Source organism: Psammomys obesus, unplaced genomic scaffold, assembly GCF_907164565.1.
Source record: "Psammomys obesus unplaced genomic scaffold, mPsaObe1.curated_primary_1811, whole genome shotgun sequence".
NCBI lineage: Eukaryota > Metazoa > Chordata > Mammalia > Rodentia > Muridae > Psammomys > Psammomys obesus.
This window is the reverse complement of record NW_026585504.1, coordinates 5,577,222-5,595,348: the sequence shown is the minus strand read 5'-3', so window position 1 is coordinate 5,595,348 and position 18,127 is coordinate 5,577,222. Positions and strand designations below refer to the sequence as shown.

The following is an 18,127-nucleotide window of genomic DNA, read 5'->3' as shown; positions in this document are numbered from 1 at the left end:
CATGTGTGAAAACTGTCAGGAAAGAGCCATGAATGCTGCCCTTCACTGCTCGGGAGCAAGTGCAGGTGTAAGACCTGGGGTCTCACAGCGCAGGAGATCGAGCCCTTCCCAGAAACTTCCCCAGACCAAGACTCGTTGCAAAAGCAAGAGGTTTATTAACCATTGTGCAATGGGGTCACCCCTGCTGGTCAGCAAAGAGTGGCACTGGGAGACAAAGGCCTGTAGATTTTTAAAAGAAAAATTGCGGGAGATTTGAAGTTGCAGTTTTGGCGATTTAGGATTGGATGAGGAAGCTATAAAGTAACATAATTGGTTAGTCTTAGGTGCTCAAGCTTGGCCAGTTCTGCCAAGCGTGGATGCAGCTGCAATTGAAGGTGGGGGTGGTTAGCTCATCCTTGAAGATTAGGGGCTGCAGACTTTTGGCTGGAGGTCAAAAGCTACTCAGAAGAAGTCTAGGTTTGTTGCTAAGAAATGCTATCTCAAAGACAGGAGTTTTTCTTTTTGCTGAGTGAAGGTCATTGCTTGCTTGCCTTTTTTTCTCTGTCCTCATAGATAGGGTCACATTTTTCCATTCTCTGGAAAGGTACTAAGAGGCTTTAGCTTAACCTGAACCTAAAACTTAAAACTATAGGCTTTAGAAAACATACAGGTTACAAAGTTAGTCTAACCCTTTCACAGGTAAGAACTAGTGTGCGCTATAGGTGTAGCTCAGCAGCTGAGCACTTGTCCAGCATACATGAGGCCTTGGGGGGACAAAAGAAGGGGATGGAACATTTCTCGTGAAGGTGGGAAAGACCGTTCTGGACATGAGACAACTGAGGAAGTGCTTCATGGAGCACGTATGTGGGTAGCTCAGAGATGAGCGTGCTGAATGAGTAGCAGAGTCCAACTTTGGGTAGTGCCAAGTGGGCTGGAGAGCAGGGTGGATCTGCCTCGCCACGGGATCAAGTTTGTCCAGGTGAGCTGTAGTCACCTGACAGTGACTCTCAGCAGTCTTTACTGCCTGTATACTCTTAGGAAAGGAATGGCCTAGTGAATCTGATCAGTTTCAGGAACTTCCTGAAGATATTTTGAGATTACTTTACAAGCTTCTCTGTAGGTTGGAGAGTCTCACCTTCTTACAAACATCCTAAAACATCCTGCTCCACTTCTCTTTTACATCCTGTGTCTTGAGAAGTTTACCTCCAAGGTGGAAGATTTTCACCTCAAAGGAAACTGCTCCAAACATCCCACCACCTACCTGTGAGTTAAGGGTTCTTTGCTCAATCCCTGCCCTTTGAGTCTTGTATTCTATCATCGTAATTGTCTGTACACTCCTTCGTCCGGGAACTCATTTGGTTATTTTCCCATTTTGAAAAAAGGTCTCACTATACAGTCTACCTCAAACTCACCTTTTTGCCTTAACCTCCTTAGTACTGAGATCACAAGTGTATCTTAACACCTGACTCTTTTAAGTTTGAGGGAATGTGGACCTAGCAGAGAAACTGGGCCTAGGTAAGTCTGCAGCCCCACAACATGGGGGCCGTGTCCCTGCTGCCTTTGGTAGGCATGCCCGGCTCACTGAAATGCTTGTGTCAGGGACTACCCCAGACACTGTGTGATGCCACTGTCCTAGCCTTCTAGAATTTTGTCAACAGAATTTGGTTCATAATTTCTCCACTTATAACAACCAGTAAGAGAAATCGGAACCCACTCAGAGGTGGCAATCTGAGAAGACAGTGGGGTTACTGTCCTTTATCTCATCACCAGATGGCAGAGTATATGTGAGGAGGAGCGAGGGCACACGGGCAATCACCCTGGGCCTGGGGCCTGCACCTCGGGTCAGGTGGTCACCCCCGTTTCTGAGAGTTGTGTTCTCTGTGCTGCTCTCATTACCGTCCTCTTCCCCTCCTGTGGATGTTCTGTCCTCTATCAATTTCACTTGTCAGGGTCCATATTTCCTGCAACAGTGAGCTGGTTTAATGAACTTGACTGTGCCGGACTCATTTCAGGAGGGTGGGGAAAGGGTGGGCTGTAAGCAGCCCACATCAACAGTGCACCTGGCTGCTGGGCCTCAAGCCAGAGGAAGCATACATGAGCCATGAAGTTTCCACCGATAAACCCATGGGCGCTTCTAGCACCTGCCTTTCTGCCTCAGGCTCACCCACGCCACCTGCCAGCTGTGAAATCAGTGCCGACAACAGGTAACAGGGACCCAGGCACGGTGCCAGGACACGGTCTGAGAATGTGTACACAGGATGGCTTCCTGGAAGGATGTGGAGGCTGATTTGTGATGGAGGGGAGATGGAGAAGCTAAAGCTGGCTCCACCTTAAAAGCACCATACAAACCGGGACCTTTTTACGTAGAAGTAACAGAAATCAAATAAGAAAACAGTCGATTTTATTCATTTCCTGAGACTCCTGAAATAGTTACCAGTCTTGGTAGTTTGCTTTCTGCATTCTGGCAGAGCTGTGCCCCGCTGGAGGCTCTTAGGACCCAGATTCCGCCTCCTGTAAATCGCAGTGGCTTCAGACATCATAATCCCTTGCCTATGGCTGCATCGCTCCAAGCTCTGCCTGTCCTTGAACTACCTCCCTCTGCACTGGTTTATTAGGGGGAACATGAGATTGTGTCTAGGGCCTGCTTGGCTAACCCTCCTCAAGACCTGTACCGTAATCCCACCTTTACCATATAGGGTGACCCTTTGGCCCCAGTGTGTGATACATTTGCAGGTGCCTGGCCCTAGGACAGCGACTACCAGCTGCCAGGGAACTTTAGGATTTTCTGTTCGTCTTCCTACTAGTCTTGGAAGGCTTATGTCTACACTTTCTCTTCAGCACTGTAGTCTTATTTAGAATCATTTCCACTTTTTAAAAATGCCTACAGATGTCTCAGTGTTTGAGAGCATTGCAGAGGACCTGGCTTCTATTCCCAGCACCCACATCAAATGGCTCACAGCCTCTTAGAACTCCAGTTCCAAGGTAATGCCCTCTCCTGGTCTCTGTGGGCACCTGCATGCACACGGTACACATATGCTTACTCAGCACACACATAAAATTCAAGGTCTACATTTATGCTAAATCAAAGTCAAACAAGCAGTGGAGTTGGGCACACTCGTAAGGAAATCACTTAACAGATGTTTTCTGTGTCTGAGCCGCTTCGTGGCTGTAGTGAGCAGGGCAGAATGGCACTTTCATTATTCCCTGGCTCCCACACACTGTCTCTCCCCACCCACACAGGCACAGGCGTCCATTTCTGTGCAGGTGGGGGAGGGTCTTCTCTCCTCTTTGTGAAATGGGAAGAGTCTGGACCCAGCTTCACTCTCACTCTGCCCAATACCTTCTTTGGGAAACCATCCTCTCACACCAGGTGACCTTCTGGCTGTGACTCTCCCCCGCGAAGGGCCCACGACCCACACTGGGCCGTTAGCGTGTCATCTGTGAGTGCTGGGAAGGAGTGGCGCCTTTCTCTTAGAATTCTCTGTGGAGATGCTAAGAGCACATAAAGCGTGGTAGCTTCCTAACCTGCCTAGCAATCTCAAGATCCCTGAACCCTAGAGACAGATGTGCCTGAAGCCCAGCTTGCCCAGCCATTTGCTCCAACCACTCTGACCTGTTTACACTTAGGAGAGACATGACTGAAGCCAGGGGCGGCTGATAATACCAGCAAACATCAGCTTTGAGTGTGCAAAGGAGCTGCAAATACGTGCACTCAGAAAGTCTCAGTGGTTGGCTGCTGGGTGTGTTCATTCTCAGGTATTCAGACTCAAGAAGAGTTCCGGGGTATCCAAGGCCACACAGGAGTCCACATATTCCGGTCAGATGACAGAGAAACCAGGCTGCTCTCAGTGCACATGGGTTTATTGAGCTGGTGGTGTGCCGCACCTGGTGCTGGGGAAACCACAGGGGGAAAGGCTGTGGAGCCAGTGGGCTGCTGAGCAGGAGGGGCCTGAGCTTCCCTCTTTAATGCCGTGGGCGGCAAGCAACGTCAGTGCTAGTCCTGGGCCATGGTAGGCTTAATGCCGAGGAACCTGGGAGGGTCTGTCGGCTGCAGTGTTAACGGGAGGCAGTCTTGCCTGTTGTCGGTCTGTCCATATGCTCTCTGCTCCGAAGAAGATGGCTCCAAATTCTAGGCGGAGGCTAGTCTCTCTCCTGCTCTCTAAGCACAAGGGGCCCAGCCAGGCCTCCTCTACAGGTGATCATCTCAAGGATGATGAAGAAAACAACCAAGATGCCTACTGACAGGGGAAGCAGAGGCTTTTCAGTCAGACCCTAGCCCCCAGCCCTCAGTCCAGGCCACAGGCACACAGGTGTCCAGACCTACAAAGAACAGCAGACCTCAGGGCAAGGCAGTTTGAGTTCAGCGAGCAGCAAGCCAGGGACATGGCAGTCAGCTGTGCGGTCGGTCCACGGTCAGCCCTCCTAGTCAGAGCAGGGCCTGGAGAGCCAGGGCAGTGAGTACGGACAGCGAGGACACCTTGAGGGTGAGGACAAAATGGAGGCTGCTTCTGCCTCCATCTCTTCCCAGGCCACTCACGGCCCTACTCCCGTCTGCCTGGTAAGGGTTAAGTGTAGAAGGGGACGGTGCAGAAACTGCCAGCTCCCCATCCTCTCCCCACACCTACCTGTGGGAGACGGTGCCCAGCGTTCTGGTAGGGGTTCTGCCAGTCCTGCGGAACTGACGGCTGCAAGCTGTCAAAGGCTTGTATGGCACCATCTACGGAGTGGAGAAAGCCAAGGGAGGCCTGGCCAGAAAGCCCTAGAAAAGGGCCCTACCTCTCTGCAACAGACTGAGGCACCCCGGGTGACCTGCAAGGCATCGCCTGAAATGGAAGGTCACTGTGCAAGAGTGACCCACAAACTGGTGGTCTTCATCCTCACGGCAGAGGCTGACAAGCGTCACCCCCACCTTACAGGTGAACACAATCGGCAGAGACAGGCTTCAAACATGCCTCCAGAAATCTGGAACTGGGCCATTCCACCCCGGGCAAGAACAGTGTCGTAATGGGGAGGGGGGGCACCTGGAGGGAAGGACCTCAGTAGTGCCAAAGTGGGAGTCTGGGTCAGTTCCAGGCCAACTCTTCACTCAACCCTTCAAGCCCTCTAGGATTCTTGACACCTCTAAGATTCTCTTGTGATCTGCTACCTGGTCCCCTGAAATACTAGCTGCTCAAAAACTGTTTCCTTCCATTAAAACAACAACAACAACAACAACAACAAAAACGGGCTCACATCGGCCAGCATGATGGCTCAGCACGTAAAGGCACTTGCCACCAAAACTGACGACCCCGGTTCTATCCCAGTGGAAAGAGAGACTCACTCAAGCTGTCCTCTGTTCCACCCATGCGCCGTGGCATATGCACACTGCCCCTCATCATGCCAAATAAAAGGCAACATGAACATCTTAAGGGACCCCGCGGGCCAGGTGACTTGGATGGAGCCGTACATATCCGCTCCCCACCAATTCCTCCCCCCACCCCAGCTCTCCAGCCCCTCACCCAAGCAGGGGTTCCTGGTGAAGAGCTGGAGGAAGGCTTCGCACTCTCCGAGGCGGTTTCCGCTGGCCCCGCAGCCGCACCAGGGCCCGACGCGCGCGCTCACGTTGTCCAGGTAGTTGGGGGTGACCACGGTGCCTGCAGGGACCCCAGGGCGTGTGACGGGGGCCCGGAACCCGCCGCCCCGCCCGAGCCCGCCAGTCCGGCGTACCTACGAGGCCTGCGTAGGCGTGCAGACAGCGCGGGCCCGCGTCCTCCGGGCAGCCGTCGGGGGAGCCGGGCGCCGGAGCGCACGAGGCCTGGAAGGCAAGGAGACGGGGCCTGCGCGCGCCCGGACGGCGGTGAGCGGCCCGGCCCGCCCCGCACGCACCTGCAGCGGCGGCTGCGCTCGCAGCGCTCCAGGGGCTCCAGGCAGGAGGGCGGCACCGGCCCGGGGCCCGCGAAGGCGCAGGCGGGCGCGAAGGTCTGGCGCCGGCGCTCGGCGCACGCAGGGTCCCGGCAGCCGCAGAAGAGCAGCGCGTGCGTGAGCGCCGGAGGCCCGCGGGCGAAGAAGCGGCGCAGGGCGCGGCGGCAGCGGGAGCGCGCGCAGGCCCCGGCCCCGCCACGGCCCCCGGGCGCCGCCTGACCCAGGCATCGGGCCACGTACTCCGAGCGCAGCTGCTGGCACGTCGCGTCTGCCGTGCACGCCTCGGCCGCGTCCACGCAGCGATTCCCGCCGGCGGAGCTCGCAGACCCTGGTGAGGGGCGGGCAGGCTGCAGTCCTTCCTGCTTGCTTCCCCCTTTTCCACACCCCAGAATTTTGGGGGTGCCCAAACCCCAAGGGGAGAGAGTTCATAGTTCCTGAAGGGGCCGGTCCTGGGGATATCTACCGGTGTGGTGAGTGGGTGCAACGCTAGAAGGCTGGGCCTGACCTTTCCCCGGAAGCTGAGGTCCAGCCTCCAGCACATCACCAGAATTGCCACATGCGTCCACATAGGGTCTATTGGGCTTCTTCCACCCTCCAGCTCCGACTGACAGGATACTGAGGCTAACCGATTCAGCTAATGGAGATGTTGGAAGTGGCACCCCTCATCCTTTTGACACTCTGATGTTCCCTTCTCTGACACGTGCAAACCTCTTGGGTGAATCTCCAGCTTCCTGGTCCTCCTTCCATCCTGACCTGTGCGTCCTGTCCCCTGTGCTAGGTGCTCCTAGGGTCTGAGTCTAACCCATCCTGCCCCATCCAAGTCTGGAGCAAGGGGGCTCTGAGCATGGCATTCGCCAGAAGGGTGTTGTATATTGAAGAGCACATTCAAGGCTCAGGCTTCCAGATGTGGGTTCAGACAGACCCTTGAGTTCATCCTGAGACACACACCGGACATTCAGGTGTAGTTCTGGTGAGGATGTAGGTAAATGCAAGATGGCAGCCCACTTGGGGAAAAGAGAATGCCTGACATTGGGAGTAGACTGGTAGGCCTGGCAGCTGTGCCCAAACTTGCCACTGCATATATCTAAATCCAGCCAAGACCCAAGTCACCAAACTCAGGGTTATCCTTTTCCCATCCTCTTGCTATGGCCGCTGGTATCCCAGACTTAGGAAAAATGCCCAGCCTGGCCTCTCATCCACTCCCCTTAAATGTGCTCCTCTCAACGTGGCACGTCCCAGCTCTAAGGTCTGCTCTGCCTTCCCATTATCCATTCTCCACACCACACCACAAAAGGTAACCCCTTCCTGTGATGCCCTCGTGGAGAAGAGGCTGCCGTGGGGGTAGAGCATCAGCTGTGAGGCACAGAAGAGCCACCGTGAATCAGTGTGAAGCTCCACAGAGCAAGACAGGGGAGAGAGAGGAAAAGTTCCCGGGGCACAGGCATCAAGGCTAGCTTTGGGAGGGGTGGCTCAGCTGAACCCCGGGATGAGCTGCCAGGCCATGTACAGCAGGGGCGGAGTGTTACAGGTCCCTGGCTGCAAATCACAAGCCGTTTTCCAGCATCCCTTCCAGAGATGCAGGTTTTTCTTTACAGTCACTCTCTTATAATCCCACCTAGTCCCTGAGGATCAGGGCCCGAGAGGGCAGGGGCCAGGGCCAGGGCCAAGGAGGACACAGGCTCTCACCCAGCAGCAGCAGCAGCAGCAGTGCAGACTCCAAGCAGCAGGCCATAAGGATTGGCAGAGCCCCAGTTGGACAGGGGCCTCTTCCTAGAACCCACTAAGCCCGGAGGGCGGCGGCACCTGCTGATGGCTGTGCTCCTGGCTCTTGAGAGGAGCCTTTATAGAGGAAGCCACATCCTGCTCTCTTCACTCTGTCCCCACCCCCAGGCTTTACCTTCAGGTGGCTCCAAAGTCCCTCAGCCAAGGGCCTGATGTTTCCTGGATGGATCCAGAGTACTAGACTGCCTTGAAGGCAAGCTGTTGGCTGCTAGTGGGAAAAGTTCCTTCTGGGGGTAGGGAGGCTAGGGGGGCTTGGTGAGACTCAAACATTAAACAAGAATGAAAGCTCACAAGTCCAGGAAAGCTGAAATGTGTGAGATTCACGGGGCCCCTTCTCAGGGTTACAGGCAACTGTTGAAAGGAGACATCCCTGATAGGCAGGGCTGGCTGCCGGCCCTGCAGAGAGCTTTAGGGTTGCAGCTGCCTGCCAGCCATGCAGAGAGCTCTAGGGTCATCACCCATGTTTCAGTGACATTCGTGTCCCTGTAAGTAGCCCATCATCCATATTGTTGTAAGTAATCCAAATAATCTCAAATAAGTAAATTAATAAATAATAATACCCAAATCCCCCAAATGTATTTGCCAAGTTGGACGTTAGTAGAACCCTTTCTTCGGCCATTATCAGTTCCCTGTCTGAGATGAGGAGGCATTTGTGTGGTACGTCCCCAGGAAGCCTCACACACCCAGCAACACTCGGCGACCCCAGGACAGCTTGTTTCTCCCATGCTGGACTAGGAAATCGATAGTTCTTTTTCTTTCTTTATAATTTTATTGTCAGCTTTTTGTTCACTGGTTTTACACTTACAGAAAAGTTGCACAGATCCCGTCCACCCGGATTCTAGACTCAGCTCTGGCATGGTCGTGACGTGAGGATCAGCACGTGGAGAATAGCACCGGTACAGTGTGAAATAAACTATAGGCTGCCTAAATTCTCCAGTTTTGCCTTGTGGTCCTTTTCTGTTCCAAGACCAGGGCATGGTGGCATACACCTACACACCAAGCACTTGGAATCAGCAGTTTGGGAGGAGGAGGCAGAAGGATTAGGAGTTTGAGGCCAGCCTGGGCTACACTGAGATCTTGTCTCAAAAAACAGGATAGCAAGAAAGCTCATTGCGTACAGACTCCTGCTATACCAGGCTTGACAAGCTGAGCCCAGACCAGATGTTAGTATTTAGGCACCCTGCTTCTGGGTTGTCTAGCAACCTATGATGTCATCATGTGTCGCCCACCAGGTAGCCACACCTGGCAGGTGTGGTTAAGTCTTTAAAAGGGTTAACCCACCACTTTGTCTCTCTCTTGGCCTCTCCCCTTTCTCTGTTGGGGCACCTCCCTTTCTTCCCCCATCATGTCTTGCTCTCTCCTTCTCTCTCCTTCCCTCTCTCTTCATCTCCATCTAATAAACCTCTTTCATATATAATCTGCCATGCACATCATCATTTATTTGGCCCTCACACCGGACCCATATAGCAGAAGTAAACCAACTGCCTAAAGTTGTCCTCTGACAAGGCACACATACTCACACTCTCCCCTCACCCAACACACACACTCTCTCTCCTCTCTCTCTCTCTCTGTCTCTCTCTCACACACATACACATACACACAATCAAGAAAATGAAAGAACAAATTCAGATCCAGAATCCTGCACTGCCTTTGTCATGCCTCTTCCTAAGTGAGGCAATCTCTCGGTACTTTTAAAAATCTATATTCTTTCTTCAAACAATAATGGGGGTGGGGGTGGGGAGTATACACGTGTGTGTGTGTGTGTGTGTACGTGCATGCATGTGTGCTCATCATCAATGTCAGGGGCCTCTGTTTCAGCTGAAATGGCCCGCAAGCCCCAGGGATTGCCCTGTCTTCACCTTCCCAAGGTTGCTCGCTCAGCTTTTTATAGGATTGCTGTGGATTCTCACACTTGTGTGGGACTTTACCAGTTGAGCCATCTTCTGTAACAGGAATCTTGGTCCATTCTGTGAGAAAGGTAAATAATTGACGGTCCAGGAAAAACAGACCAAAATTTGGAGAGGACAAAAGGAAGCATTTTATGGAGTACAAGTTGACATCAAGCATCAGCATAAAAGGGAAACTGAGACTTGGGGTTCTGCCTGGGGGCCCAGACATTTTATAAGACTCCTGAGTCCTCTCCCCCCTACCTTCTCACCCAGGTCCTCCTTGCCACCATTCCCAGGAGAAAGGACACAACCCTTTTAGGAAGCACGTCCCAATTTTCCCTGTATGTTTCAGCTCTCCCTCACCTTATCCCCATCCTTGATAAGAATTCTGACTAGTTGTTTTCTGGACTATTTCTACTCAGTTAGTCTTACATTTTCTTCTGGTCAGATTGAGACACAGCATTATAAAATAAATAAAGACACATTGAATATTTTATGTCTGTGTGTATGCTCCCTGAGGCCGGAAGAGGGCACCATAGGCCCTGGAGCTGGCGTTGTGAGCAGCCAACGTGGTTGCTGAGAACCTCTGGTCCTCTGGAAGAACCCTGCAGGTGTGGAGAGACTAGGGCAGGGCCAGGCAGAGCTTGCCAGCTGCTGGGAAGCCGAGGGTGGGGCTGGCTCAGCCCACTGACCTAGGGCCAGGCTTGGGGACTGGCAGAGCATAGGGCCAAGGAGGGCTCCGTGCCAGGTAAGCAGTCAGCCAAGCACAGCCTAGAGTCAGTGCAGGCAGACCGGGACAGATTGGAGCCCTGCCGGGAAGGGAAGGCCTGGGCTTGGGACAAAATATCCACACATCTTTCGTTCCACCTTTTGCATTGAGACAAGAGATGATTTTCCTTCCAGCACTGAGGAGACACGGGGACGTTGATCATGCACCATCTACAGGAGGGCCTGAATGGACTAGGGTTTATTCGAGACTTTGCAGACCAGTCCTGATAGCACAGAAGGCCCACACGCAATCAACACAAGAAAAAACATGGCTGTGTTCCAACAAAATTCTATTTCGGAACACTAAAGTTTATGCTAATTGTCACGTTCATAGTTTTCTTTTTAAAAAGCCATTTAAAATATAAATGCAATTCTTAGCAGGCCTAGAAAAGGCAACTAGTGGCCTGGCCTTGGCCTATTCACCACAATTGGCTCTCTCCTGTGTGAAGGCAGTTGGTAGGCTGCGCCTCACTCATCACAGTTGGGAGTTTCCCAGGCTGGCCTTTAGCTGCTGTGTGCAGGGATAGAATTTTATAAAAATGTCTCCTTCATTCAGAGACTGAACTTTTGCTGGCCCTCACAGCCAAGTTCATATGCCATGGGATCAGTCGGGACTTAGCCTGCTGTCTGACTGTGTGTTCAGCCTGTTTCTTTAACCCCTTTTAAGGGAACTATGTAAAAACCTGTATAAAGAAGACAAGGCTTCTCCGTGGTACGGATAAGGGGCAGGTTTTCATTACAGAAATGAGAAAGAGAGAAAAACCAGAGGCATCTGGAAGAGTCCAGATCAGAGAGCGAAGGAAGTAACTGAGCACGGCCAGCAGACCGGACATGGCAGGGCTAGCTGTGAGAGAGGAGAATAGGGGACAGAGAACAGAGAAAACACGGCGAGAGAAGCAGAGCGGGGTGTGTGTGTGTATGTGTGTGTGTGTGTGTGTGTGTGTGTGTGTGTGTGTGTGTGTGTGTTGACAGTCAAAATGGCTGAGTTACAGAGAGAAGAGTGGCTGGGAGGGAAGCCCAGGAGCTGGGAGGAGTTTAGGGTAGGGGAGGAGGTGAGAAGGGCTAGGGTGCTAACATGCACTTTGAGATGTGGTAACAGGTACTTGAGATACTACAGGCATCTGGAAGCCAGCATGCGCTTTGATATACTGATAGGTGCCACAGGTAGCCATGTGTCCCTTCTGGCAGAGGTAAGGGAAACGGCTCTTTTGGGTAGAGGGGAAGCAGCTTGACAAGCTCCTGAGGAAGGCAGTCTTTCATCTAACCACAAACCTTCCTGTCATCCAGGCTGAGCTTATTTCTGGATATCTGAGCTGTGTTCGGGAGTCTGGGGAATTGGAGTGTCCTTTGGACCTGCACAACGAAGCTGACTTGCCTTGGATTTTCCATCTCTTCAGCTTTTACAATCTAGATAGTTCATAGCTTTAATCTTAATTTAGGTACTCTTCCATGCCTCCGGCCCAGATTAGCGTGTGCACATGAGTGTTTTGCAGTGTTATCATGTCTAGTCTTAGAAATACATTTATCCCAGCACCTCCAGCTCGCCCTCCTTCCCTGCAGGAGGAATGATGCTCTGTGCTTCACAAGGGACTCTGACTTCCCTTGGTCTCTAAGGAAAACATCCCTAAACTCAAGGCTGTAAACAAGGCCCAAGGCTCCAGGAAACCTACTACTCAGGGATTTCAGGAAAGCAGCCCCCAGGCGCATGCTCTGGAGCCAGTACGGCAGTCTGATGTAATGTCCTCCCCCAAGCAGTTTATTCAGAAAAGCAGCGTCTGTCCCTCCCTGCTCTCACGACAAAAGCTGTTCTCAGACTCTGATGGGAGCATGCTCCAGCTTCCTGGAGCACCTGGCCGTGGGATTGAACCGAGTCTTTATTCTCCTCTTTTCTCCCTGGACTTCCTTTTTACATTTGATGCAGAAAACCCAGGAAGGGCTTCCTGACAGGTCCAGCCCAGTTGGGCTCGTTCCTTCAACAGGCATCCATCTTCCATTTGTCATTTTTCTTACCTTTCCGAGAGCCTATGTCCTCCCAGGTCCTCCTAGCTCACTAAGGCCGAACACCAAAGGCTGAAGGCCGCTATGTGACCTGGTGATCTCACCCCCTTATTGCCACATGACAGAGCAAGGGGTTTAACTTTTTATTGTCAGGAATAGTAAACTCACTTTTCTTCTTACCTCTGGCACCCAGGAGAGCCACCTTTGCCCTTGCAGAGCTGCACACAACACCAGCCATCTTCCTGATGTTCTGGAAGTAGGAAAGGGCTGGGCTGACCTTTCTCTCAGACCCCATGGGTCTTTTGTTCGCAGAGCCTGAGAAATTCTCAGGCAAAACTTCCATCACAAAGAACAGTGTGGGGGATGCTCACACTGAGGGGGCCAGGCACCTGAACCACAGACAGTAAGGCAGAGGGCTCTGCAGCAGGTCCAGGCCTCCATGGCAGGGTCTGAGGATGGGGTTATTTCACAACATAAGCCGGGTTCCGTGATGCCCCAACAGGGGGCAGGGAAGCTGGTGGGGTAGATGGTATGGCCTCCAAAACTCTCCTTGGTGTGAACTCACTTTCTTAGGTGAGAAACTCTTACACCTGTATAGTCCATTAGTTAGAGAGTCACAGTGTCTTAGTCAGTGCCTGTCCGTGTCTGGGAGGAGGGTAAGGGTGCTTGCCGGCATGGTGGCCTAGATTCTAACAGTACATCTCCAGGATGTGTGAGGACTCTGGTGGCTTGAACAGACTTGACCCATGAAGAGTGACACTATTAGGAGGTGTGGCCTTATTGGAGTAGGTGTGGCCTTGTTGGAGGAAGTGTGTCACTGTGGAGGCGGGCTTTGCTCAGGCTAGGCCTATTATGACACAGTCTCCTGCTGCCTGTGGACCAAGCTGCAGCACTCTGGCCTCTGCCAGCACATCTGCCCGCTCGAGGCCCTGCTTGCTGACCTGCTGAGAATGGACTAGACTGTAAGGCAGCCCCAATTAATTGTTTTCCTTTATAAGAGTTGCCGTGGCCAGGGTGTCTCTTCACAGCCATGTAACCCTAAGACAGACCCTGTTCTCCTCACTTCTTTTTCTGCCCTGACACTCCTCAGAGCCAAAGGCAGCCATATGGGAGGCAGCCACGTACACTGCATTTTCCTTCTGGATCAGACTTTCTGATCCAGAACCAGATTGTCACATTCTCCGTAGCCGCCAGTGCCCCTCCCCCTCACACCTACCCATGGCCATTTGCAGTTCCTGTCTTCCCTCTGTGTACTTTGTGATCCAGAGGGGCATGCTTGTGTTTTCCCACGGTGTAGAATTGAATGAGTAACCATGAATTCACAAGCTCTGTCAGGCTCCTTGGCTGTGATAGGGCAAAAGGTCCTGATTTCCCTTGACCATTAGCAAACAGTCTTTGTTCCAATACCCCCCCTTCTCTCTCTCTCTCTCCCTGGCTGGCCCTGCTATGTAGACCAGGCTGGCCTTGAACTCACAGAGATCCACCTGCTTCAGCGTCCCAGATGCTGATGTGCACCACCACACCCAAGGCCTCTGTCTTTTTTTTTTTTTAACTGTGCATCTTCTCTTACCTGTTATAAAAGTGTTACTGAACATGGAGTCACTGTTAGGTCCCAAGCCCCCAAATGGCAGTGCCACTGACAATGTCCAGAATGACAGTCTGGGCTCAGAAGGGTTGCTGGCTGATGGATGCAAGCTTACACTCAGCATTCCTCAGGAACTTGTTAAACATGTTTTCTGCCTGCCAGGAAGTGCCTCTTCCTTTATCTCCCCTCACCTCTGACAAATGGGCACCCTGTTCCTCTACTAGCACATACGCAAAGCCCCATGCTAAACTCCAGGCTCCTTCAGCCTTTACTATGGTTCCCATAATGCACAGTAAAGCCACCAGCCTCTTCTGGCCTGTACAACTCCTACCCTACCCTAAACGTCCAGGATGTTCCAGCGTCAGCTTCTTCCTGTCAAGACTTTCCCCCACCTTTTTGCTACTCTCTCTATTCCCCAAAGGCCTCTTTGGACTCCCCTAAATGCCTCTGGCTATTCTCTCTCAACCAGCCTAGAAGTTGCCACACAGCAGTTCCCCTTCCTTCCTTCCTTCCTTCCCCTCTCTCTCTCTCTTTCCTTCCTTCCTTCCTTCCTTCCTTCCTTCCTTCCTTCCTTCCTTCCTTCCTTTCTCTCTCTCTCTCTCTCTCTTTCCCTCTTTTTCCTCTCTCTCTTCCTTTCTTTCATTTCTTTTGCACTGAGCTTTTTAAAGTAGTTAACCTCTAAAGACTGAAGTCAGAAGGGGTGGTAAAAAGAAGGCGTGGCGGGAGTTGGGATGCGTGCGGGTGCGTGCAGATGCGTGCGGATGCGTGAGGGTGCGTGCGGGTGCATGACGGTGCGTGACGGTGCGTGAGTGTGCGTGCCGGGCTGCTCTCCTGGACGGTGTCGGTGGAGCTGCTGGAGTAGCCCTGGGTCCTCGCCACCCTCTGAGAGGCATCCAAGCAAGTGGGGTCCGTTAACCTTAGGCCGGCGCCATGGGCTGCTGCTTCTCTAAGAAGCGGGAGAGTGAGGAGTCTCTGGCCGAGGGAGAAGAGGAACAGCCCAAGCTCTACAGCTGGGACCAGCGGGAGAAGGTTGACCCGAAGGATTACACGTTCAGCGGGCTGAAGGGTGAAACAGTAGGTCGCTTACCTGGAAAAGTGGAAGGACAACAATTTGTCATCCAGGACTGTGAGAACTGTAATATCTATATTTTGGATCACTCGGCTACTGTTTCCATTGACGACTGCACTAACTGCGTAGTTTTTTTGGGACCAGTGAAAGGCAGCGTGTTCTTCCGAAATTGTAGAGATTGTAAGTGCACGCTGGCCTGCCAGCAGTTTCGAGTGAGGGACTGTAGAAAGCTGGAAGTCTTTCTGTGCTGTGCCACTCAGCCCATTATTGAGTCTTCTACAAACATCAAGTTTGGCTGTTTTCAGTGGTACTACCCTGAGTTAGCAGCCCAGTTCAAAGACGCAGGGCTTAGCATCTTCAATAACATATGGAGTCACGTTTATGATTTCACGCCTGTGTCAGGAGAGCTCAACTGGAGCTTCCTTCCGGAAAACGCCATGGTTCAAGACTACGTTCCTGTCCCAGCTACTGAAGAATTCAAAGCTGTGCGAGTCTCCACAGAAGCCAGTAGAAGCACTGTCCCCATATCCCGGGGCCAGAGACAGAAGAACAGTGACGAGTCGTGTCTCGTCGTGTTGTTTGCTGATGATCACGCGACTGCAAATGCGAGGAAACTAATTGACGAGATGGTTGCTAGAGGCTTTTTCCTAGTGCAGACAAAGGAAGTATCAATGAAAGCTGAAGATGCGCAAAGGGTTTTCAGGGAAAAGGCATCTGACTGTGAGCTTCTTCTGAACAAAGGGCCCGTGATTGCCTTGGAATTTAACGGAGATGGTGCTGTAGAAGGATGTCACCTTATCGTAAATGAGATGTTCACCGAGACAAAGATGTTTGTGTCGGAAAAGAAGGAGACAGCTTCTGGAGATGTTGACAGCTTCTATAACTTTGCGGAGATACAGATGGGGTATGAAGCAGATCGTGGTGTTGAGCCCTTCCCAACCTTTAGAGAAAGAGTGTGAGAATATACTTACGTATGTTTGTCATTTAGCAATTAGTAATTTTTACTAAAGCTAAAATCGTTAAAGGCTATTTTTAAACAACTCTTTGAATACCATATCATTTACTTAAGGATCTGAAATAGTTCATTTTTATTAAGTAGTTTTAATCATCTTATAAACCATTTAACCTTCTACAATAAGCTTGCAGTTTTACTTCTATTCATATAATACTCTTATTAGAAAATAGAAATGGATACCAGTTCATGATTTTAATACTAGTTAAAAGTTCTTTCAAAGCCAGGTATGGTGGTGCATGCCTTTAATCCCAGCACTCGGGAAGGCAGAGGCAGGCAGATCTTTGTGAGTTTGAGGCCAGCCTGGTCTACAAAGCAAGTCTAGGGCAACCAGGGCCACACAAAAAAACCTTATCTTGAAAATCAAAACAAAAACTTCTTTCAAATCTCTGATAATTTAACTTTCTAACTTTCCTTAGTGCTCTTTGATATTCATTAAAGAGTATATTTTGTTCCTTTTTCTTTCCTTTTAATTTAGAGGAATTTGTTACTAGGTGATAATTAAATAAACCTTTGCACTTTTTTTAAAAAATACATATCCAGTTAAATGATCATTTCCTTCTTGCATTATATGATTCATGAGATTTTTGTGCATGGAGTTTACATACTATTTTGTAAATTGAATTTTTTAGAGAAATGGGTATTTGAAAGCCGAGCGTGGTGGTGCCATCTGTAGGTCCAGGCTACTTGGGATGCTGAAGTAGAAGAATCACTTGAGTTCAGGAGTTCAAGGCCAGCCGTGGCAATATAATTAGACTCTATTTCAAAAGAAGGAAAAACTAAGGTACCGGATAACCAGCTCTGCAGATACCTCTAATTGATGCTGGCTTGAGGACTGCTTCTGAAGTAGTATGGCCATTTTGTAAGTACAACAGCTACCAGATGATTCTTCTGTTTTCTAGTAAGACAAAGTGTATGCAACATAAAACTATAGATCACCAGTCAGCAGCAGATTTGACGGAGGTGATTCCTGTCTGACAGCTCTTGTGACTATCAAGAAACGTAGCGCAAAACTGGTGACTTTTCGGTAAAGAACACTTAGGTATGATGAGTTAGATAGGTTGTTTAAAATCTCCATACATATTTTTTCAAACTCAGGTCAACTAGGGTTCAAGAATGATAAAAAGTTTTGGATACTTGAAATCATTATTTCTCAAGTCCATTTGATCTAGTTTTCCAGGAGGCGTGGGAGTTGTTCAGATGTGCAGGTTGATGGGTCCAGGCTAAAGGCGCACAGGTTCAGTTTTCAGGTGCCGCTGCGTTAGGGTGTGTTGTCACGGCAACTAATCGGTTCTGAAGGTGTGGACAGGCTGATCTTCTCACATTTGCCAGCTACAGGAGCAGCTTTCACAGGCCCGTTTAAAGGGATCTGAAACTTTATTTTTATAAAGCTGAGATTGAAAGTGGCCACTTGTAAAATTTCCTGTCATGGCTGTTACTAACAGTGCATTTGCATGTTGAAAGTGGTTTGGGTTGTTTTCTGGCCAACTTGTAACTACCGTGTTGAACTCTTAATGTGTAGAAACAATACTTTTAATTTTAAATTAATAATAGTGAGCACCTATACTGTACCTCACCTTGTGCTGACTGCCAGCTTTCCAACATTTCCTTTATAAGAGCACCGAGTTCTGCAAAGCCAATATGGTCTTATAAGGTGCAAATAAAAGCTGCTGGCAGGTATAATAGAATTTCCCATCATAATTTATGATCTTTGCAAATAGTGGTGAGAGGCATTTAGCTAAGCTGAATTAAATGCATTCTTTTCTATCTTTATTACTAAACGTCATTCACATTTAAAATAATCCCAATACTTGTTTTTTGTTTTTGTTTTTCAGAACTAAAATGCAATGTTAATACAAAGCTATACACTGAGGTTTTTTTTTAATTTCATCTATGGCATTGTGCAAAAGCTCGGGAATATAATGTAAAGGAGGCATTAATTTAAGATTTTCCCCACCAAATTTAGCTTGAAATTTTCTATCCAGTTAGATAAGAACTTTTACTGACATTGGATGTTACTGACATTAATAACTATCAGTTGCCTATTGAATATTGGAAAGATCTTCAAAATAAGTAGCTCTATGTTGGTTGCTTCTGTGATTCTAAACTTTGACAGTATTCATGATATACTAAGTACATTTGAT

The 18,127-nt window shown here is 50.2% G+C and overlaps 2 protein-coding genes across 2 annotated transcripts; one reads left to right on the top strand and one right to left on the bottom strand.

Moving 5' to 3' along the window:
• Positions 1–3,495: 3,495 nt before the first annotated feature.
• Positions 3,496–7,612, bottom strand: Gfra4 (GDNF family receptor alpha 4). Its single transcript, XM_055603430.1, is given in 6 exon segments — positions 3,496–4,523; positions 4,605–4,696; positions 5,478–5,612; positions 5,686–5,795; positions 5,845–6,208; positions 7,567–7,612. Coding segments are annotated over 6 exon segments (1,005 nt in total). The 3' UTR covers positions 3,496–4,265.
• A 7,220-nt stretch (positions 7,613–14,832) lies between these two features.
• Positions 14,833–15,930, top strand: LOC129675112 (protein XRP2-like). Its single transcript, XM_055605146.1, has one exon. The coding sequence runs from the start codon at positions 14,833–14,835 to the stop codon at positions 15,928–15,930; it is 1,098 nt and encodes a 365-aa protein (XP_055461121.1).
• Positions 15,931–18,127: the final 2,197 nt, after the last annotated feature.